Source organism: Pogoniulus pusillus, chromosome 34 (genome assembly GCF_015220805.1).
Source record: "Pogoniulus pusillus isolate bPogPus1 chromosome 34, bPogPus1.pri, whole genome shotgun sequence".
NCBI classification, from domain to species: domain Eukaryota; kingdom Metazoa; phylum Chordata; class Aves; order Piciformes; family Lybiidae; genus Pogoniulus; species Pogoniulus pusillus.
In genome coordinates, this window is record NC_087297.1 from 12,493,692 (window position 1) to 12,517,326 (window position 23,635).

Sequence of the window (23,635 nt, forward strand, 5' to 3'; positions counted from 1 at the left end):
ATACTCTAGTATTCTGTAAGTATAAAAACGGCAGGTTATGAGACCAAAGGTTATGAAGGAAGAGCAAACCCCAGTCAATGTCCTGGGTATAAGTTTAAAATGTTGTGTTTGTCAGATACCAGTTCATAACTTTGCTCTGCTCTTAAATATCTCAGCCTCTCTCCACTACCAGCCTGTTAAATCAGTAATAGGCTGGGGAGGGTGGACCAGAGGGGACAAGAGCAGCAAAGCCCCATGTGAGACTCAGTTTGTTTAATAGTACTAACTCTTAGCATTCGTTCTTCTTTGTGGCCATTTAAAACTTTGATCCCCGTCATCTCAGTGAATCATTTGGTGGTGATACATTTAAAACAGGATTTTTTGATCTGTATCCTTACCCATTTCCAAGCCTATGAGTCCAGTTGGAAAGCTGTAGTCCCAGCTCCTCAGGTGACAAATGTTTCCGTGGAGGAGAAGGGGAGGAAACAATGGCACAAACATTTTTCTACCATCAATGGATTTTGCTTTGTAGTACTGTGCAGATGCTGAGGTGCCAGCTGGGTGTTTTTTCCACCCCCCCTCTCATGTAAGTTGCTGTTGTATGCATTGAGGCTGTGAGTGTCTTCAGAGTTGACACAAAATCATCTTTCCTGCTTGGAAATGGCAGGGATGGGAAAAGAAAAGGAAGAATTTCCTCCTTTGGTCTTTCGTTTTGGTAATGCTTCCTCTGCGCAGTTTGAATATCAAGACAAGTCCACTTGTGCTTCTCTTTCTATTCATGTGTGTCAAGTTGCTTTCAGAAGGTGCAGGTTTTGAAGAGAGCAGCTCCTCCTTTCCAGTCTCATTTTCAGTTTCTTGTTGAGTGCATACTTAGTGTCACTGTCTGAGATCCTGAAGGAAAGAAGCGAGATGTCCCTTGTTAAGGAATGGGGAATGTATAGCAATGGCACATGCATCGTTGATTTTACAGTTATGTTTAAACACTGAAATAAGGGCAGCTGAAAATGGTGAAGTCACTGCAAAGAAACAACACAGAGATTAACTGTTTTGTTAAGGGCTTTTTGCATGCATTTTGGTACAAGTATTGATGAAAAATATCTATTTCAGTAACAAGAAAACTGATTCGGAAACAAGTGCTGCAAAGAAAAAGGTGAACAAGGGAAAGGAAGGCTCTGAAAACTCAGATTTGGAAAAAACACCACCACCATCACCTCATCCTGAAGATGAAGATGACCCAGGGGTTCAGGTAATGCTATCTTTCAAGTTCATCATATCCACTGACAATTTAGATGTGTAAAATGGTAGCTCTCATAGTCTTTGTTATAAAGATACAGGTGTTTGGGTGTTTTCTGTCGTGTTTAGGGTGATACACCAAGAAGGTGAGAACTGGAAATGATTGTGGTGCATATTTTACTAATACAAGTATTCCTCATGATCATTTTGCTTTACAGTCTTGTTACCTGCAGATACATGTTGAGTTCTCACATGTTCTCTTGCATCAGTGCTCTAGTTACAGGGCTGAATTTTCTGCTCGTTAGACTCAGTGTACTGTTACGAGGTCTTGCTTGTAAGCCTCGTGTTTCTTCTTCTGTTGGCTCTGCAAACCTTCTGAAATCAAGAGTAAGGCATAACAGAGCAGGATGTCAGAAATGTGCATGTAACCCACACTACTCTGATGGATGAAAGACTTTTTTTACTGATGGCTAACATGAATTTTTCCTGACTACACCTGTCACTTTCTGGACAAACTTTATTCCATGTGAAGAAAATCTGGCAATAGAAATAGTATGTAGGACAATTTTGGTGTGTTCTGTCATTAGCCACGTTAAGTAGTGGTCACCTCCTGGTTTGTTTCTTCTGGAATGGGGAACTAAATTCCCTGCTGAAGAGGCAGGACCAAGTTGTGTGAGCAGTCAAAGCCAGTTGGTGAAGAGGTCATGGTGACTTCTGACTTCCTGCTTGCTCTGTTCCAGGAGGATGTAGAGTATAAGGAAGTGAGAACAATCCTATATATTCGAGGTCAAAAGAAAAGCAGCAACAGATCTGTGCACAGATCTGTTCGAGCTACAGAAGTATTTGCATGTTCTGCTGGAGATGTGTGTTAAGCTGAGAAAGATGTGAAAATTGATAGTGTATCAGTTCATAGAAATGGAGCTTAACAGTTGATACTTGACGTGGTGTTGTTTGAATTTATATATACAGCAGTCCATTGAGATCTTTGATGCTCAGTTGAGTTTCCTTCAGCAGCATATGCTCTCAGCTTCTCAAATTTTATAGCTTGATGCAGGCTATGTGGGAATGGGAATTTTATTGTTGCAGAATAGGGTGTCTGGTGCTGAGCACCAAGGAGCAAATTCTGTCCAAAGCATGCCTGGGGATGTTAGAGCTTACTTACTGCGGTTGCTCTGAAGCCTTCTATCACCTGATCATGATGGGGTGTGGATGTGTTTTCAATTTAGGGTGGCTCAACTTTTTCATCCTCCTGTTAGCTTGGGGTCTTTTCCCCAGGCCGTGCTGCAGGATGTCATTCTGAGCAGCGCTGGGTCAGTGGAGTGAGGAGGTGAAATTTCATTGTTTCCCCTACAAGATAATCTGGCTACAACTTGGGTGGACAGGGAGAGCAAGGGACTGTGTTGTCACTGCTTAGCAACACTGTGGCCGTGCCGTGCAGAGGTGGTGTTTGGTTCCTGCACTAACCATCTGTCAAAGTTTGTCCTAGATGTGAGTCAAGAGGTGCAACTTCTTGGGGTTTAATTGCTTGCAGACATACACCTTCTAGTTTTCTGGTGTGTTTTCAGGCATGCCAAAAGAGGAATAAACAAAATACCACTTCCCAACTCAGAGCAAGTACAAAGTGGATTTTGTGCTTTCTTTGTTTTGTGCTTGTGTTTTTGAGTTTTGGTTTTGTGGGGTTCTTTTACACAAGAGCAGCTGACTGGCAGGAAGGTAGGGTAGTGGTGTCTCGATTGCACCGTTTCTGTCTGGGTGCTGTAAAAGTAACAGCATTGGCTGCACACCAGTGTATTTCAGAAACACAAAGACATTTTCTCAGTTCTCTGCTGCTTATCAGCTCTGTGTCTCATGGAAAATATCACCACTTTCTGTTTAGAAGCGACGCTCCAGCAGGCAGGTGAAGAGGAAGCGTTACACAGAAGACCTGGAGTTCAAGATTTCAGATGAGGAGCCTGATGATGCTGATGCTGCTGGAAGAGACTCTCCTTCGAACACTTCTCAATCAGAGCAACAGGTCAGATCTGAACAGGCTATAGAGGCAGAACTGCAGCATTCAGGGTTCAGATGCAGGCCCCTCTCCTGAGCAGTGCTTGCCCGTGGTTGGCACAGCCAGCAAGCATTAGCTTTTGGCATTCTTAGGCAGTAGATTAATTCATAACTTTGTTTACAAGCTGATGATACACAGTGTGACACAGTTCTTTCAAATTAATGGCCTCTACCTAAAGGAAACCAAAACTGGACTGCTAGGAGCCTTGAATTTACTCCTCTGAATTCAGTGGTCTGACTTTAATAAACCACTCAAGCTTGTCCCCTGCTGCTAGGCACCAGAAGAACCCCTTTATGAAATTACTGCCTTATAGTACCCAGCAGGACACACTTTATTCTCTACGCAATGTAAATGATGGAGAAAATAGTTTGAATAAGATGAGGGGTAATAACCTAGCAGTGACTGTTGTAACAATCTCATTGTTTTGTAGTGCTTTTTTCAAGGAACTACTTCACTGAACTAACTGATGACCTACAGCAGAATATATATGTGTCCTCTGGTATTCCATTTGGCAGTTCTTTAAGCCTTGTGAGATATTGTTGGTGATCTCCATTGCTAATTGTATCTTATCAGAGGGAGAATTTGCTAGGGTTTGCCTGCAGTAGGGATGAACTAATGCAACAGAATCAAAGGTAGTTCTGATAGCTGTTGTGGGGACCCTTACACAGCAAACCAGAGCTTTTTGGAACATCTGATCTTTAGAGTGTGTGGTGCTGAAAGCATGTGTTATTTTAGGGGAGCTGAGCTGACCATGTGGCTCTGTTTTTCTGTGCATGGCAGCCTTTGTGGAGGAGCTAGAGTTGTGTGTAAGCTCTTAAAAATGGGCTTAACCAAGCTTTCAAAAATGGACTTAAACAAGCTCCTAAAAACGGGCTTAAACGAGTATCCTTCAATCCTTCATTACAATAGTAAATCTCTTTGAATCCTCTAAGTTCTCCTGCTATGGGGGAAGAAGTCCTCCTGTGTATTAAACTCTTGCAAAATGAAAGAAAACAACATGCTTTTTCTAATGTAGGAAATCTTTAAGTAACATAGATTGACTCCCATAACTCTTGTGTCATATTTATGATGCAGGAATCAGCTGATGCTGAAGGTCCTGTTGTGGAGAAGATCATGAGCAGCCGTTCAGTCAAGAAAAAGGTAAAGCACAGCAAAAGCCCTTCCCTTCATGGTTTTAAACAGACTAAACATATTTCTGATGAAGCCCACCTAAACCTCTTAAATTACTTTGGATATTCTATTCTATTACTATGGGTATTCTCCTCTATTTTAATGAATAGAGGAGATACCCTGGAAGTGTCATCAGATGATATTTAACATGTTTTTGGGTAGCAATTCACAAAACCTATAGTCTCACACTTGCCTTGCTTTTTTTCCACGAGATTTTTGATTTTTATGAACATAAAAACCTGAGTGAAATCTCTGTTGCTTTTCACTTCATGGTGGTGTTTCATGGGAGCTTGAGGAATGAGAGAACTCTGCTGCATCCTGAGTTTCTGCCTTTTCTAGTAAAGAAAAATCCTTGCCCACCTTCTTTGCATCTTCTGACAGTGGTTGTGCTTAGCAGCTAAAATAAGTTCAGGTGTGATTGAGAATGTTACTTAAATTGGTGGTTACTATGCTCCTTGTCACTGTGCTCAGGTAAGGAAGGAACACTTGTAAAGTGTGGCTGTCCTAATTGTACCCTGGTTGACGGAGCAGAACTAAGTTATGTTCTTATTTTGCATACAGAGTCTTCTGATTTGCTTCATAACTTGATTGGCCTTTGAAATTCCAAACTGTCAGTCTCTGAGTAGACAAAGAACTAATTCCCAAAAGTCACTGTTGTATTTTACAGACTGTTCTGTGTAGCTCATTCTCATGGCTTGCACTGCAGTTGAGTGGAAAACTGATTAACACAGAAATGATGCTCATGTTGATCTTAGTTAACCAGAAGTGCCTCTTTTCCTTGAAGGGCTCATTTTCAGATTGGAGCAGGAGAAGCAGCCTTTATTCATGGATTTTAAAATTCTGTGTTGTGGATTTTGTTTGTTCAATGTTTTTAATGGTGAAGATGATTTCTGTGATTTTTTTCAGTGTTACTACTGCTGTCATAACCATCATTACCAGCTCTGTAAACCTAAACCTGTGTGATGTCATGACTGACTGTGATTGAATTTGACCCCTTTCTGTGGCTTTCACAGCACAGAACCTCTGGGGCTTTTAAGTCCAGAGCTACATTTTGTGTTTCAAACAGTGCACTTATTTTTTGGATAAACTTCATGTAATATGAACCTGGTAATTGGTTGTCCTGATGGTCTACTACGAGAGGAGAATGTGGTCTTTTCATAAATGTCTTTACATTGGAAGCTATTTTTCAGCAATTATTCCTCTCTTCTTCCTCTCCCCTGCAAACAAAGGTGTGATTACTCATGGGGAGTGTGTATTTTGCTGCAGTTTGTGGGAAGTGGTTGGTCTGATGCCTACATGTCTTTGATTGCAAGCTCTGCTGGAGGCAAGCTCTATTTTGAGCTCTTTCTTTAATGTTTTTTATGGATTGTATTTGCTCTTCTCCCCAACCCTCCTCTCCCAAATCTCTCCCCCCCAAAAAAAAAACCCTGGATTTCAGGTTGTTAATATTTAACATCTGAAGTGTCCAACTGTGCTTTTATTAAAGGTCTTTTACACTCTTACTAACGTCATCAAACCCCTGGTTGTTAGATTACTAATCAAAGTAAAATTGCTGTGATCAGGACCAGTGCATAAAATAAACATGAAGAAAGGCTTCACTAGGAAACCTTTCAGCGGACTAGGTTGTGACAAAGATGTTGCTTTCAAGTAAAGGACATCAGATAATGAGCAAGCTTTTGGAGCAGTGTTCTTACCATGACATTATCCTCTATTTCTCTGAAATAGCCTTAGTCGAGGTTTGGAGTGACCAGGTTTGAGGCAGCACAGTGCTTGCAGATAGTCTTGAAATGTGTGAAGTAAAAGGTAGAAATTGTATTGGTTTGTGTTTGAAGTACAAAAGAACAAGGAAAAACCCGGAATTTGGCATTCTGTGGAATGCTCTTCACTCTTGCAGAAAGTGTTAAATCCATGCATCTCTATTCCCAAACCATCATGGTCTTCCTGTATTCAAGTCTGTATGTGGAAGTTTTTCATTTTCCTAATTACTTGCTTGGCCTGCTCCAATCCTCATTGAATCTCAGCCCCTTCACTTAGAAAGGAATGGTTGGGACTAAAAATGCTGTTCAGCACAAACAGTGCATGCAGTGGGGAGATGTGGTGCTTGTGGAACACTCTACCTGTGTGGTACATGTTTGTATTTCCATTTTGTGCCTGTTGCTGCGTGGTGAGATCTGACTGACTTGTGTACAAATGCTTGCATTTCTTCCACAAACTAGTTCACAATCTAGTGTTGAGCATCAGTCGAGGCACAGGAATGGTTTGGGTTGAAGGGACTTTGAAGATCCTCTACTAGGCCAGGTTGCTCAAGGCCCTGTGCAACCTGAATTTGAACAATTCCAGGCTTGGAGCCTCCACAACTTCTCTGGAGATCTGTTGATTCTGCCTGTTGTTTTTCTAGCAGTAGATCTGGAGTAGGTTTTTGTTGGGTTTATTTTTTTTTAAGCTCTTCCTTGTCTCTGCAGCTCTGAGAGGCTTGCTCAACTAACTTCACATGAGCAAGTGTTGCTGCTCCTCTTCTGCGGCAATGCCAGTGCAAGATTGTCTGCTCTTAAGTACTTGCCTGAAGGAAGGGATCATTTATTTCTTTAGTTGCCTGCAGACTGTGGATCTCTTTTCAGTGGTGTCCAGTAGGACAAAGGGCAATGGGCACAAAGCAGAACCCAGGAGGTTCTGCCTAAACATGAGGAGAAACTTTTTCAGTGTGAGGGTGATAGAGTCCTGGAGCAGGCTGCCCAGAGAAGTCGTGGAGTCTCCTTCTCTGGAGAGATTCCAAACCTACCTGGAATGTTGTGATTCTGGGCAGGCTACTGTGGGTGGTGACCCTGCTTTAGTAGGGTGGCTGAGCTAGATGATCTCCAGAGGTCCCTTCCAACTCCAACCATGCTGGGATTCTGTGTTGTTCTGTGATCAGATTATCAATTATGGTCTCACCTGGACAATGATGTTTAAAAATAGTTCTAAAGATTGTGTTCTGAAATGCTTTATTTAGGTGAATCTTTGCTGCATCTCATAGAACATATAATAACACAGGCCAGTTATTACCTATTAGATAATGCAAAAGTACCTTTTCCTCAGGAGAGTTACAGGTTTTATCAAGATTTACATTGTAAATTATTGTTATTAAGTTGGCAGTTGACAGAAAATACAGTTGATGGAAATGCTGTTGAGAGGAATTAAATTGCCTGGTATGAAACCTTTATATAAAGGTGTTTAACCATGTTGTCAGTGTGGGATTGATGTTTCTGCTTTAAAACTAATCAAAGAGACTTGGGCATAACATTTCAGAAACTAAAAGTAGTGAATGCCTTAAGATTAGGGATGACTTTTTAAAGAGTGATTTTTGCCTCAGGGTAGTGAGTAGATTCAGACAATGGGATCTCCTTTTTGCAATACTTCTTTTCTTTAGATACAGTTTTGAGTCTTTACAACTCCCTGAAAGGAGGTTGAGGTGAGGTGGGGGTTGGTCTCTTTTCCCTAGTATTAGATGATAGAACAAGAGAACATGGCCTGAATTTGTGCCAGGGGAAGTTTAGGTTGGGTACTAATAAAAATCTCTGCTGCAAGAGTGATCAGGCACTGGAACAGGCTGGCCTTGGAGTCACCATCTCTGGAGGTGTTCAAAAAGCATGTAGGCATTACACCTGGGGACATGGTTTAACGTCCATAGCGGTATTAGGGTGATGGTTTGACTTGATGATCTTAGCATTGTTTGGGTTGGAAACGCCCTCTGATTCTGTGATTCATCCCTGGTTTTAGGGTTCAGAGGTAGTTTACCTTCTAAAACAGGATTCAAGAAGTAGCATGTCCCTTGGGAGATGATTCCAATGTTTGGCTGTTCACGTGGTGAAACATTTTATTCTGGTGTGCACTGGGAATCTCCCCAGCAGTAACTTGTCCCTATCACCTCTGACCTTTTCCTTGCGAGTCCTTGCAAACAGGGAGTCTCCATCGTCCTGGTAGCCACCATTTATGTCCTGGTCCATGGTAATAAGATCTCCCCTAAGCCTTCTCTTCTCAAGGCTAAAGAAACCCAGCTCTTGCAGCCTCTCTTCACTCCCTCCCTCCCTCTTACTTTAACATATATATGTGTATAAACCCCAGCATTTTGACTTGGAGAAGTCAACAGTTTTGTCTGTACAGTTCTCGAGACAGTATTTATTACAAAAGTTGTCTCTGATGAAGTGTATAAACCCAAAAAATCCTCTTCCATTTAAAATGGTTCCAAAGTTCATGAGCAAACACAAGAGTTGTGATACCAAGTGAATTCCAAATGTGTGCCTGCTGTGCTGCCCTTAGTTTGTCCTACGGCTGGGTTCAGGAGGAACTGGAGCCAGCGCTACGTGCCATATGTTATGCAATACTTTGGCACTAGGGATGAGTTAAGGGTAGTCCCAGCCCTTAGCACTGAATGCCCTTGGTTTTGCTGGTTTCTATCATGACTTTAACCTTGTTTTAAATGTAAGTTTGGGGTGTTAATTTAATTTGGCTGCTCTGTATGTGAGACATCTTGCCTGAGTGAATTTAATTGCACCATTGAGTAAAACTAAAGCCATGAACACTGATGCACTAAAATTCTAGCAGAGGTAGAAGGTTTAGTTTTATATGGCTTCTTGTTTGGAGTTATTAACTATATGGAGGAATAAACTCCCTTTAAAACTCCTTTTTTAAAACATTACAAAACCCACAATGTAAAGTTGCCATGAGCCAGCCAAAAATAATACATATGGCATTCAGGAGTGCAGTTGCTAATTGGCTGCTGCCTGAGAAAATGGTACACTTGGCTTCTACTTAACACTGTGGGTTTGGCAGCAAGCCAGGTTTGGGGTGAGGTTGTGAATGAAGCTGCATGTGGTTAGGGAGGAGTTCAAATGATTCATGTCTTGGAAGTTGTAGTAAGCAGTGCAGAATGCACTTGGGGAAGCTGCTGGAGGAAACTCCTCACCCATGTCCTCCCCCAATGGATGCTGTCCTGCACCTCCACTTGATCTCCCTACGTGGGGACTGTGTACTGTATTTCTGTTAGTTTTAATCATTAACTAAATGGGGCTGTTTAGTGGTTTAATTCATGTTTCAACTGTTCTTTTCTTACAGATGGAGAATGGAGAGGAGGTAGAAATAGAGGAGTTCTATGTAAAGTACAAGAACTTGTAAGTACAGTTAGAGGTTTGATACTACCTTTTAAGTTTACACCATTTCCAATTAGGTTTTGAACTCTGGGTTTGTAAATTATGTGCCTGTTAGTGCCCAACTTTAAACATTTCTAATGTTTAATCCAAACCAGTGGCAAAGAAGTATGTAAGGAGCTGGTGGTAGTGGGTTTATAGTCTTAATTTGTGTTCTCTCCAAAGTGAAATCCAGAGGTAAAATTGCTCAGGTAAAACAGGCTTGTTATACACACAGACTCAGGAGCATGTACCCATGTAGCTGTGTAGATCTAACTGCAACCAGAGAGTTTCATACCTGCAAACTACTCACCTCTAATCCCTTTAACTCTTTCAAAGCCAAAAGCCGTGTTCAACAGAATGTCTAAGGTCACAATAGAGGTGGCTTCCAGCTGATCCCTGCCCTTCTGTGAGAGGGCTATAACAGCAGTGAGAGCAGCACCTTGTTTCTTTCTGGCCTCTGAAGCTGCAGTGCACTCCTAATTTAAAAGACGTTGTTTGCAGCTGGATAAGCTCATTTTACTCTGAGGAAAAATAGTAAATCTTGTGTCATTTTAGTGAATTTCCCATCCAAGAGAGAAATTCACATAGTGAATTTAAAATTCACTTCAAAGCAAATTTCAGGCAGCTAACTGCAGGCAGTTGACCTCACAAAATATGCTGCTACCTTTGTACCTCCTTTTGCTCTGTATTGATTATCGCATGATGTTTAATTGCTTAATTAGTCTTTGTTTAGCTTTATTACACTGGCAGGTAATTTTTGTGTTAACCCTTTGTGTCTTAGACTTCTTAGCAATATAACTTTGACAGGCTCTAAATATATCAAGTGGGACTGGTCATTTTTGGCAGGGTTGCTCTTCCTCACTTGAAGCTGTGTGGTTACCATGGAACTGTGCTGACAAGGGTTTGCTTCCTGTCAGTCTTAAAACTTGACTCACACCACTTTCAACTACAGAGCGGTTCTCACGAACCCCAGTGTAGAGCATATCAGCATTTGAAACGTTTGAGTATTTTTATTAACTTCTAACCCCCTACATTTGGCTAGAATATGATGTTTAATAGTGACATTTATGCTAAATGTCTTCTATAGGAATGGTATTTGAAGTATGCCCAATAAAAATCATCTTTGCTTTGTGTGTTTCAGTTTTGAGTAGGAGCTGGTTTTATTATCAGTCAAGTTTCTCCATTAGTAAGTGTAATTACTTCCAGTAAAGAGCATTTGTTAATAATTTGTCTGATGAAGAAGGTCATGTCCAGTTGGCACTACAGTGTGCTGAAGAATCTGGCTGTACTCATGGGATACACAACAGAGTATGCAATGGAAGCCTGGTTTTGAGTGTGGTTTTCTGTTTCATCTTCTAGTTCTTACCTTCATTGCCAGTGGGCATCTGTGGAAGAGCTGGACAAAGACAAGAGAATTCAGCAGAAGATTAAGCGGTTTAAGGCAAAGCAGGGCCAGAACAAATTCCTTTCAGAAGTATGATTTGTTTGTTTCTTTTATGTATTTAAGCAATATTCTTAGGAATTCTTGTTCTGTATGCAAGCAGGAGGTTTTTAGCAGCTGTGTGATGCATCAGTAGCGTTTATCATGGTGTAAAATGTAACCGGGCTTGATCCAAGTCTTGCAAGTTTACAGAATCAAGTGAGCTATCCTGACTTTGTACTTTTTACTGCAGTGTGTTTTTTTTCCTTTGAGTGGTTAGCAGTTTGCATTGTAAGCATGACTCTTGGTGAATCAGCTCTCTTCTCAAGAGCCGATTATGCCAGAAAAATGCATCATATTTCTCCGTCTTATGGACTGCTGCTCACTAGGGATTCCAAGCTTTTTATCATCAATTTAATTTCACTTAGAGCTATAAGCAGTAGTGAGGCAGGGGGCCCTGTCAATAAAAGCCCAAATCTGCTGATTTGTGTCCCTGAAAGCTTACTTTTCAGTAAAGTGCTGTCTGTTGAGAGGGAGGAGGGGAACCCCCACAGGTTCATGTGCTTCTGTATTTATTCATTTACATTTAATTTTACTGTATAGTTTGAGCTAAAAAGAACCTGTTGCAAATTGAAAACTTCCCTCAAGTCAGTATGGAATTTCATCAAGTGTACCTGATGGATAGGAATTTTATTCAGGAAGATGTGATGTGTTGAGTGTAGAACATCTATGAAAGCATCCAAAATGCTTTGAGTTGATTGTAAAAGTGGCACCTCTAAAGAATTAGCTGCATCATATAATACTTAATGCCCGAGGAATTAGATTAAACTAACTTTCAAGACTCCTGATAATTGAGTTTTTTCTTTAAGAAGTTAATAAATACATAATTTGGACTAACAGTCAGTGCAGTTTATCATGTCATTAAGCAGCAGCACAGTTAAACTGAACATCTGTTCTAAGTGAAGGTGCCTGGAATTGCTGCTTTTTAGTTTATTTCTATTTAAAGACTGTTTCCAGATGGGTCACAAGTTGCAAGTACTTGAGATTTCTTCTTGTCTTAGAAAAGGCCATCAACTTGTACATAGTCTGTGGCCCTTTTGTCTGTCTCTAAACACTAAACTTTTAGTACACAAGAAAATAACGTAAGCTGCTGAGGATATAAGGAAGAACATAACAAAATGTGATTTTTGGCAAACCTGTGCATGCCTGGCATGTTTTATCTCTGTTTTTGAATTGATAAGTCTTTGAATCTTGCTTCTGAAGCAGACAATTCTTGCAGTTAAAATAATCCAAAGGCACCTAGTGTAAAAGGCTCTCATTTCTTTACTGCAAGCTGTAGTTTCCAAGAATGCTAAATGCATTGCATGCCATAAGCCTTTTCGATTGCTCATTAGTGAATTGTAATTTCACACTTCATTTAAAATATTCTTAAACATTCTCTCACAGTAAAAGGTTTCACACAGTAATTAAGAGGCCCAGTTAACAAAGTCTGAGAAGTCTGATTCCCTCACGGGGAATGATCTTGCTGAATTGTAGCATTTCAATTAACATGGTGAAGTTTGCCAAATATAAATTCTGTGTCACCGTGACCCAAAATATTATTGTGTGGTGAAATAGAGAATATATATTTTTTTTTCCTCTAAGAAGGAGCCTAATAAAGATATCTTTTCTATGTCTACCTCCTTGAACAGATTGATGATGAGCTTTTTAATCCAGATTATGTGGAAGTGGATCGAATCATGGATTTTTCACGAAGCACAGATGACAATGGAGAGGTAAGGAGAAATTTTAGTGCCTTTGTAGTCATAGGGACATTGTGCTTAGAATTTATTGGTTAGGATTGTCACTGTAGGAACTGCTTCAGAAACTGCCAGTTTACATATGTGTAGAAAACAGGAGCCTGTTGGAGAAAACATTGACTAACACAGCAACTTCCCTAAAACAGAAAAGTTTGAGTGAGAATTCCAAACTCATTATAAGTTACCCGAGTTAAAATAAAATACAAAACAACAAAAATCCCCAACAACAAAACCCTCTCTCATCTGCAGATCTAAGGTGATACCTAATACTGCAGAAGTCTGAAGACCTTGCAGGTAGCACAGGATTCCAATGGATATTGTGAGGATTTTAGCTAAACATTATTTATCTGTTGCAGATGAGGTCCTGAATTCACTGTTTCTTACTCCTTAATGGCTGTGCTGCTGAACAAGATCACTTCATGTTCCAGGGGATTCCTTTTTGGTCCTTTGAGAATAGAAAGGATATTGAGGTGCTGGAACATGTCCAAAAAAGGCTATAAAGAGCACAAGTGTCAGAGGAGCAACTGAGGGAACTGGGGTTTGTTTAGTCTGGAGAAAAGGAGGCTGAGGAGAGATCTCTTTGCTGTCTACAACTCATCTGGAAGGACAGTTGATCCAAGTGGGAGTCTGTCACTTTTCCCAAGTAACAAGTGATAGGACAAGAGGACATGGCCTCAGGTTACACCAGGATAGGTGTAGATTGGTCATGAACGATTTCTTCCCTAAAAGGCTTGTCAAATCCTGGAACAGACTGCTCAGGGCAGTGATGGAGTTCCCATCTCTGGAGGGATGTCAAAGCTGTGTGGATGTGGTGCAAAGTGATGTGGTTTAGTAGTGACCTGGCAATGCTGGGTTACTTGTTGGACTCAGTGATCCCAAAGGTCTCTTCCTAACCCAAACCATTCTGTGATTCTAAAGCTTCACAGACAGTGTCAGTGTTTCCAGATTGCTCTGTCAATGAATGGTTGGGGTTGTATTGCCTGCTGGGAAGTTTCTGGTGACACTGGATGACAAAACAGTGAACAATAGTTCATAAGTACATGATGCAGTACTGAAACTGCAGTAGCTGGAAAAATGACTATTTGCTTTAGTTCTAAGTTTTAGTTTAACCTTTGTGATGTCAAATGCAATCCCTTCCTCCCACTCCTACTTCATTTGGTTGCCACTGCTGATGTCTTCTCCTGGCTGATTCACACAGGTCTGGTAGAGCTTTTTGAAACCTATCAAGCCTGCAGCTCTCCTGTAAAACAAAACAATTGCATTTTATTCCTTTGAAATCATGATGCAAGCTAATTTTTTTGCCTCCCCAAAGCCTGTAACACATTATCTGGTGAAGTGGTGTTCGCTGCCTTATGAAGACAGCACTTGGGAGCTCAAGCAAGACATCGACCAGGCGAAGATCGAAGAATTTGAGAAACTGATGTCTAGGGAGCCAGAAATGGAGCGTGTGGTAAGAGTTGGCTCCTTGCAGAGGATTTGATTTGAAAATAGTCAAGTAATGTGGTCTTTTAGAAACCACTAATGGGATTTGCTGTATTTGAAACAGGAGCGGCCTCCTGCCGATGACTGGAAGAAATCGGAGAGTTCCAGGGAGTATAAAAACAATAACAAACTCAGGGAATACCAGTTGGAGGGAGTAAACTGGCTTCTTTTCAATTGGTACAACACGTACGTAAAACCTTGCTGACTGCTGAATCCTGCTCTGCATAAGCTTTTGTAGTTGACTGCAAACAATAACCTTTGGCAGTAGGCTAAAGCACGGGTTTAGAATGGCTTCCGTGTCTCGTTTTCTGCTGCAGGAGTCACATACAAACTAATTGTGATGCATTACATAATGTTACATAAACCATAAGTATGGCAGATAGATTCTTGTGACATGATTGTTCATGTGTACCTGTTCATGCACCCCCTCGCTGCCCCTTCTTCCCTCATGTCAACTTCAGAGGTGCATAAAATGGCTATACCTATTCTTATTGCATCACAATCATAACATGGATTTAAGATACATAAAGTTTATGATGTCCTTTCAGTGTCAACTTGCCATTCGAGACATTTATGTTCCATTCTGTTTAGCTCTAGCCTGATTTTCTGTGTTTTAAGGTTAGGAGTAAATTTGCTGAGACTAAATCATTCAGACTGTTTTTGTTATTGTTTCCAGACGAAACTGCATTTTAGCAGATGAAATGGGGTTGGGAAAGACTATCCAGTCCATTACGTTTCTCTATGAGATATATTTGAAAGGAATCCATGGTCCTTTCTTGGTTATTGCACCGTTGTCCACAATTCCCAACTGGGAAAGGGAGTTCCGCACCTGGACAGAGTTGAATGTGGTTGTGTATCATGGGAGTCAAGCGAGCCGGCGGACCATTCAGTTGTATGAAATGTATTTCAAAGATCCACAGGTAAAAAAGCTCTTCCTGAGTTTTATTGGTGTTATTTTCTTCTTTTTTTTTTTTTCTCCTGTGCGTTTTCCTGTTGTTAATTAAACATTAATTAGGTTTTTCACAGTATCATCAGGGTTGGAAGAGACCTCACAGATCATCAAGTCCAACCCTTTACCACAGAGCTCAAGGCTAGACCATGGCACCAAGTGCCACGTCCAATCTTGCCTTGAACAGCTCCAGGGACGGCGACTCCAACACCTCCCTGGGCAGCCCATTCCAGTGTCCAATGACTCTCTCAGTGAAGAACTTTCTCCTCACCTTCAGCCTAGATTTCCCCTGGCACAGCCTGAGGCTGTGTCCTCTTGTTCTGGTGCTGGCCACCTGAGAGAAGAGAGCAACCTCCCCCTGGCCACAACCACCCCTCAGGTAGTTGTAGACAGCAATAAGGTCACCCCTGAGCCTCCTCCTCTCCAGGCTAACCAATCCCAGCTCCCTCAGCCTCTCCTCTTAGGGCTGTGCTCAAGGCCTCTCCCCAGCCTCGTCGCCCTTCTCTGGACACGCTCAAGCATCTCAATGTCCCTCCTAAACTGGGGGGCCCAGAACTGAACACAGTACTCAAGGTGTGGTCTAACCAGTGCAGAGTACAGGGGTAGAATGACCTCCCTGCTCCTGCTGACCACACCATTCCTGATGCAGCACTGACAGAGTAGGTTTATGGACGTGGTTTATGGTCGTGCTGGTGTTAGGATGGCAGTTGGACTCCGTGATCTCAGAGAGCTTTTCCAACCAAACAATTCTATGAAGGTGCATAAATGGAGAAGGCTTTTTATTAGTAGCCAAAAATTCAGCTGGAAATTGAGAGGAGTCAAGAGTTCCTGAGCTGGTGCAGCTCTCCTTTTGGGTTTCTTTGTTCTCATCCAAGGTTTTTACTAATTTTGTGTTCCTAAGGAGAGCAGGCAGAAAAGATTCTTAACGAAGGAACCTACTTTAATTGGAACTCTCCTTAAAAATCAATCTGTGTCCACCATTCCAGGAAAGACCAGCCTGCAGAAATTACACTTGTCAAGGCTTCTTTATCAGATAGGCTTTGAATCTGCATGGCTGTGCTCACGTTGAATAGCTCTTAGGAGAGAAGAGCAGGTATTGAAAAGTCACAGAAGTCACTTGGAAACTTGAAGCTGCAAAGAGCAACAAATCTCTACACTTAACAGAGGGCTTTGCTTGGAGTAACTGAACAGGAGTAGGGAGAAATAATGTGCACACATTGAATGTTCCTGCAAAGTATCATCCTCCTCCTTATTTCAGTGAAAAAAGAGTGGAAATTCAGCCTGATTTGCTGCGTTATGGAGCATTTATTCTTTCCAGCTGAGCTTTAAGAAGTGATAGTGGTGAATTCATATATTTAGATTTTCTGTAAAGCATTTGATTTCCTGCCACTGACTGTTTTGATTAATAAACTCCAATGATATAAAATCAATATGGCACACATTAAGTGGATTTAAATCTGGCTAACTGATATTTCTCCATGTAATTGTAAATGAGAAATGATTTGCATTTCCAGCATAGTTCTTCGGGGATTGGTTCATGTCCATGAGCTATATAGCACTTTCATCAATGACCTGAAAGAAAACATAAAATCATTACTGAGGAAGTTTTCAAATGACACGAAGATGGGGAGAGTGGTAAATAATTAAGACAGTTCATGGATACAGAGTAAGCTGTATTACTTAATAAATTGGATCCAGGCTGACAATGCTCAAACTAAATACAGGGTTGCCTGTGGACAAGGAGTGTGGAGGTGAGTGTTAGAGCAATAGGGAGAGGTCTGTTCTGGGAAGGCTGTGTGACAAATGCAGGTCTTTTTATGTCATGACACACGAGCAGTTAAACATGAGTTCATACTGTGAGAGGCTGTGGTTAAAAGGGCCAGTGTAGTGCAAGTGTGTAGGAGGAAAGAAATCTTTATTAAAGGGTAGAAAAGCTACAGCGTTCTTCTGGCTGTCAGTAATGTGGTGGGAAGTGCAGTCCTGCTTAGTTCTTGCTTCCTGCCCTCAAAAAAAAGTGTTGAAAAAGCAGAGTCCTTAGAGCAAAGCCATGAGGGTGTCTGTCAGGTAGGAAATGTGACAGGGAAGGAGCCAAGTAAAAACTGTTCTGAAGGTGTTGACTGTGGCACAACTTGACATGCCATTAGAGCAAACAGAAATAGACTCATGTACTTAAATGGAGTAGAAAAACACCTAGTAATTTATAGCAGGGAAAAGTTACATCTGTTTGGCCAGGGAAATAACCATTTTCTCAGCACTTTATCAAAGAGACTTTCAAACCCCAATCATAGATGCTGTTGTTAAAGGAGATTGATTTGAATAACAGTTGTTACACCGAGGTCTAAAAGCTTCTATTACAATAATAATCACATTTAGCTTCTTGCCTAGATGTCTAATACACAAATCAACTGGAATTGATTTGTACCTTTTCTGGGTTTGAAACTCTTTCTTAGCAGAGCTAAATATTGTATATCAAGTTCAGAAATTTGGGTTTAGACAAATGCTGCCTGCACTGAGGTGTTTCCTGTGTTAGAAATCATACCTGTTTGTTATTTAAGCTGTGCTTGTTCTCAGCCTGTTCTTCCCCTTAGGATGCAGCAATTATGTAGCATGAAACCTGAAGGAACATCATCAGAAAAATCCCTCTTGCTGTGCAGATTCTCAGTGTTACTTTGGCAATATTTTGTTGATCAAAAGCCAACTAGAAGGATTCAAGTCAAGATGCTGCAGAAAATTTTGTTGCCCTTGTTGCCATGTTCTTTACTCGCCTCTTGTAATGACCATGGAAGTCATCTGACCCCATAACGAGTAGTGACAAAGCACTTGTGGCACAGAAAAGTGAATCATTTTCTGCTAGCTTCTCTCTCTGAACTTGCTTAGGAGGAGAATCAGACTATTGCCATGGTTGGGGGAAAGGACAAATGGAGTGAACTCATCCTTTTTGTGGCAGTTAGCTCAGGTGTGTCACCAGATCACCTTTGGTTTGCATGCTTTGTAAGAGTGTGTCAGCTGGGAAACGTGTGGTAGAACCTGGATTAGGAGGAAGCTATTTCCTCGTGTTCTGACAAAAGTCATCCCCATAGTGGTATTCAGCCTGGCACCTTCTGAGGTACCACCAGTGGGGATATGATAGGAGACAATAAGGGAGAGGAAGAAAGCAAGCTTGGGCAGTGTTATTTGTAGTCCCCAAACATCAACCCACACAAGGCATCTTTAGCTTTTTAGATCTTAACATGAAGAGATTTCTCAAGCTGAGCTGATTCTCAGACAGTTCAGCATTGAGAAAGTCTGAGTGGCTTTGCAGAGTAATAATGAGAAATGGAGAGCATGAGGGGCACCTCCCCATCTGCAGCAGAGTCCAGTAACTAGAGGCAAGTTGTGAAAGCTTGGAGAGTGGTGGGTGACAAAATTCATTTCTGCAGTGTTGTGACTTCATGAAGGACACCATGCTCCAGAACCGCACTAAAATCCCTTCCTGTAGGAAGTCTGGTCTTCTTGAGCTCCATTTGGGAGCCCTTCCTGCTGGGAACACCAAACAAACAAGTTGTTTTCCTGTAGCATTCTAGCTCTGAGGAGGAAATCTCTTGTAGGATCTGGAGAACTGCATGTGTCAAACCGAAGTAATGACAGAGTCCTGCAGGAAAGTTGACTTCATGAGGGTGATTTGCTTCACAATGTCACAGGGAAGATTGGAAAGGGAAACCACCTGGTTTATATGTAGAAACAAAATACCTTGTCCTTGATTGATTTTGACTCAAAATGATAATTGAGTTTTTCTGGCTTATCTGGTTCATTTGTTTTGGGTTCAGTGGGTGTTGGCTTAAGAGAGAATTTTCTTGCTTGCATAGTTTTCTTCCTTGTTGAGAAGCTGCTGAGCTATGAACATGTCATCAGCACAGAATTCCCTCAGATTCCTGCAAAGAATGGTTAACAAGAAGCAGTTTAAGGCAGTGTTTCACCGACAGTGACACTGCCTTTCACTGAAGATGATGCCAAATTGCATTCTATAATGTGGCTGTGACATAGTTCTCCAGTAAAAAATGTTCATTTCCTCATCCTGAGTAAAGTTTATCCTGAGGTTGTGTTGAAAACAAGAGTCTTACTAACAGCCCTGAAAATAAGACCCTCAAATAGCCAAATTCATGATGCCAGACATCATTTTGCTGTTTATTGGAAGCAAAATGTTTTAACAGTCATAAAAATGAAACCTCGAAGCACTTCTGGTTTATCTGGATTGGTTGTGAAGCCAAACAGATACTTCTGATTTAAAAGAAAAGGGGAAGTCTGAAAACCTTTGGCTATTGTATCAGCACATCACTGCTTTGAGGCACTGGGGGGATAATCCAGGTGAATTACAGCAGGAATGTTTGTGTAACATCTCTGCCATGAGTTCTCTGGGCCATGCTTAGCATCCAGCCAGTAGTGAACTTGCACACTGAGTCAGCCATAATGACTTAATTGCTTCAAATACCTTGCCTGATGTTCTGTGTTCTTAATGACTCTTGGAGATGAATCCAGTGCACATCCTTTCTTAGCCAGGGTGTGTAACTTTTTGCTGTCCTTCCTAGGGTCGTGTGATAAAAGGGTCCTACAAGTTCCATGCCATTATCACCACGTTTGAAATGATCTTGACTGACTGCCCCGAGCTGCGTAACATTCCATGGCGTTGCGTGGTCATCGATGAGGCCCACAGACTGAAAAACAGGAACTGTAAGCTTCTGGAAGGACTCAAGATGATGGACCTGGTCAGTGTGTGCACCTCCTACATTTGTGTTGTCTGTGGCTCTATAACTCCTGATACATGGTCTCATCAGAAAGTAAAGGAAAAGGTTTTCTTCTCAAGTGAAATCATCAGGAGTTAAAAAGATCTAAACTAGATGTTAGGAAAAAGTTCTTTACAGTGAGAGTGGTGAGACACTGGCACAGGTTGCCCAGATCACATTGGGTGATTCTGTGCTCCACAACCTCCCTGGAGGTATTCAAGGCCAGGTTGGATGAGGCCTTGAGCGACCTGTTCTAGTGGGAGGTGTCTCTGCCTGTGGCAGGGGGTTGGAACTGGCTGAGCTTTGAGGTCCCTTCCAACCTAAACTATTCTATGATTCTAAGAGTGAGGGAATTTGAGAGAGTCTGAATAAAGTACCTGGAGGTATGCAGATGTGTACCTTCAGTTTGGGAATGCTGATGTACCTTCCTTGATTCAGACCTAAAATCGTAAGAATGATTTGGGTTGGAAGAGACCTCAAAGATCATCTAGTTCCAACCCTCCTGCCATGAGCAAGGACATCTGCTAGATCAGGCTGCTCAAGGCCCCATCCAGTCTAGCCTTGAACACTTCCAGTGTTAGAGCCTCCACTACTTCTCTGGGCAACCTGTTCAATTGACTCACCACCCTCATGGGGAAGAATTTCTTCCTCATATCTAATCTAAAGCAAACTTCTTCCACTTTGAAGACATTATCCCTCATCCAGTCACTTTTTACAAAGTCCCTCTCCAGGTATCCTGTAGCCACTTTCAAATACACAGAAAGGTCTCCCCAGAGCTTTCTATTCTGCAGGCTGAACAATCCCAACTCTCTTGGCCTGTCTTTGTAGGAGAATTATGGGGATTGTCAAGAGAATCAAAATAAATGTGTGTTTTCCCCTCTTTGTGTGTGACTCACTCCAGTGTCATTTCTCCACAAAGAAATGTATTTAAAGATACAGTGTGGTCAGGCAGCCAAACAGTGTTTATGTCAGCCATGCTCGTTGTTGGGTGGCCATAAGGAGCTTCTTTCAAACTGGCCAAGGAAGGGGAAACAGTTTGTTATTGTGACTGCTGCTTAGGCAGCTGAGCTGAAACCTGAGGCTGTAGATGGAGGTGAGGAACTTCTTACTTCAGTTCTTGTTCTACTGCTGAATCAGTATTTGGCCTTGAGCTGGTTGCTGGATGTCTCTGGGCTCCCCATCCAAAGCAATATACAACTTTACCTCTTCTGCCAGTTTCATACTCCTGTGTGTAGATGGAAAGCAGGATCTGCTTCAAGATCCCCACGTTAGAAACTCAGACCTGCCCTGAACAGTTTCATGCACTGGGATCTTTGGGATGGTGGCAAAGTGGTGCATTTCTGCTGGAAGTGGTGGGCTACCTTCAGCTGTTCTTTTGTCATTTAAAGTTCACTGTGTCTGTGAAAGAGACGGGATGCTGTGGATCTCTAGAACCTCTTCTTGTAACTGGAGGGCCTTTAAAGTGCTTTAAGCAGTGAATTGTTTAGTCAAGGAGTGCCAGGAGAATGCTAGTTAGAAATGTCTTGAGAAGTGCTGTTGGTCAGTAACTGGGGAGGAGAGAGGAAGCAAAGATGAGAGATACCTGGAGGGGGAGAAATGAGGATTTTGTCTATTTCTCCATTGAATAAAAGTTGAGTTGGATTCCTAGGCAACTATTTCTTAACCTTTCAGGAACATAAAGTGCTGCTTACTGGAACCCCTTTGCAAAATACAGTAGAAGAACTATTTAGCTTGCTTCACTTCTTGGAACCAGGTCGCTTCCCATCAGAAACCACATTCATGCAAGAATTTGGTGATCTGAAAACTGAAGAACAGGTAAACTTCATCTGCACACTTAGTTTTCTACTTAGATATTGTGAATTTATCCATTTTATTCTATCAGAACTTCAGTACTTGGTTTTACAAGTAATAACCTATTGAATTTTGAGAGTCAGTAGCTTTATCTTTGGGTTAAGTCGTTTTGCCTTAGCACTGTTTTGCTTGGTGCACTGCATAGCTTGATTTAGATCTAAAATATAAAACCTTCTGATGATCATATAAAAAATTCTTCCTGTGTGCAGGAAAATGTTTGAAAATAGGCAACACTCAAATCACCTTGATATTAGAAGCTAACTGAAGCATGGCATCTTCTTTTTGACACCTTCGTTTGTCCCTTTGCACCCTCTGATGATCCAGCTTCACAGCTGCACATGTTTTTGTGTGCAATTTCATGTTGGTTTTGCCTGAAAATTGAATTTCTGGTACATCTAACTTTTGACTGCTTAAATTCAACTGTCTGTGAGAGCACCTCTGTCATAGGTAATAGTCTAGATTACAGAACAGTTCTCCCTCAGCCCCTTGCCTCCTGGAAAAATCGTGGTGTGTCCTGGGGGAATCATAGGGTATGTTTCCCCAGACAGGTTCACACCAGTCAGAGTGGACTCTGACTTGAGTGGAAGTGATCCAGCTCTGCTCCAGAAGTCATGTAGCCCTTTTACGTAGTGTTTGAGGTGGAGTTAATATATCCTAACTCAACATAGCTTTTGTCTGGCAGAACAGAGCAGAAGTGGACACTTTTGAAGCAATTCATGGAAATTTCACTCAAATGATGCCATTGGTCATGAGAACTGGAGCCTGGATTGCTTGGGCCAAGGGGTTTTGGAAGACTTACCTTCTCTACTGACACACCATTGGATGTTTTGGCCCTTGAGTTACCTTTTAAGTGATGGGAGAGATGTGTTAATAGCTTGGGGTTTTCTCCTGCAGTCCTATTCCATATGTTCCTTACTTGTTCATGCCTTCTGAAGTTGCTTTCAATGATGACCAATTTCGTGATGAGTTATCAGCTCTTGAACACACAGAGGTGGTTTGTACTTCAGAGACAGACTAAAACAGCCTAATGCCAGGCTTCTTCTGTCTTGAAGATATATTTGAGCTTTTTATGTAAGGGACTTTACAAAAGCTTGACAAAACTTAGCTAATTATGTGGAGGTAAATGAACATTTCTTCCCTCCACTCCCTTTAGGATGCATCCTAAAGTAATATGCTGCAAAACCTGGAGACACTAAAAATACTGAGCAAGAGCTGCACACTGAAAATTGACTTTAGAGGTGCATCTGGCACTGATTTAACAAGGAGCACTCAGTCTCTAAGTCATTGAGGAAGTATTCTCTCACAGATGCTCCCCACTTGGGATCTGAGGTGGAAAACAAGGGTTTTAGAAGTATGGAAATGGAAAAATAACACTTTGACTCCAATTACTCATTAAACATGTCTTTCATAGGTGCAAAAACTCCAAGCTATTTTGAAGCCGATGATGCTGAGACGTCTCAAGGAGGATGTGGAGAAGAACCTGGCCCCCAAAGAAGAAACCATCATTGAAGTTGAGCTGACAAATATCCAGAAGAAATACTATCGTGCTATTCTGGAGAAGAATTTCACCTTTCTTTCCAAGGGTGGGGGTCAGGCAAATGTACCTAATCTTCTAAACACTATGATGGAGCTAAGAAAATGCTGCAATCATCCATACCTTATTAATGGTAGGCCTCCTGGTCTGTTATTTCTGACTAACAACAGTTATTTCTGTGATTTCTGACTAGCAAAATTTCTCTTACCGTGCAGGTTGTTGGATGCTGGCACAAATACAACACAT

At 41.5% G+C, this 23,635-nt stretch overlaps 1 protein-coding gene across 5 annotated transcripts in view; it reads left to right on the plus strand.

The window, feature by feature from the left end:
* The window catches only part of CHD7 (chromodomain helicase DNA binding protein 7), a 130,784-nt gene that overhangs the window by 79,969 nt on the left and 27,180 nt on the right, over window positions 1–23,635 (plus strand). For all 5 annotated transcript variants that reach the window (XM_064170812.1, XM_064170814.1, XM_064170816.1 and 2 more), the window contains exons 4-15: window positions 1,087–1,225; window positions 3,089–3,226; window positions 4,334–4,399; window positions 9,521–9,576; window positions 10,954–11,068; window positions 12,706–12,789; window positions 14,126–14,263; window positions 14,360–14,481; window positions 14,972–15,215; window positions 19,810–19,986; window positions 21,676–21,819; window positions 23,267–23,522. In XM_064170812.1, coding sequence (XP_064026882.1) covers window positions 1,087–1,225; window positions 3,089–3,226; window positions 4,334–4,399; window positions 9,521–9,576; window positions 10,954–11,068; window positions 12,706–12,789; window positions 14,126–14,263; window positions 14,360–14,481; window positions 14,972–15,215; window positions 19,810–19,986; window positions 21,676–21,819; window positions 23,267–23,522 — 1,679 coding nt within the window. The remainder of the gene's footprint in view (window positions 1–1,086; window positions 1,226–3,088; window positions 3,227–4,333; window positions 4,400–9,520; window positions 9,577–10,953; window positions 11,069–12,705; window positions 12,790–14,125; window positions 14,264–14,359; window positions 14,482–14,971; window positions 15,216–19,809; window positions 19,987–21,675; window positions 21,820–23,266; window positions 23,523–23,635) is intronic.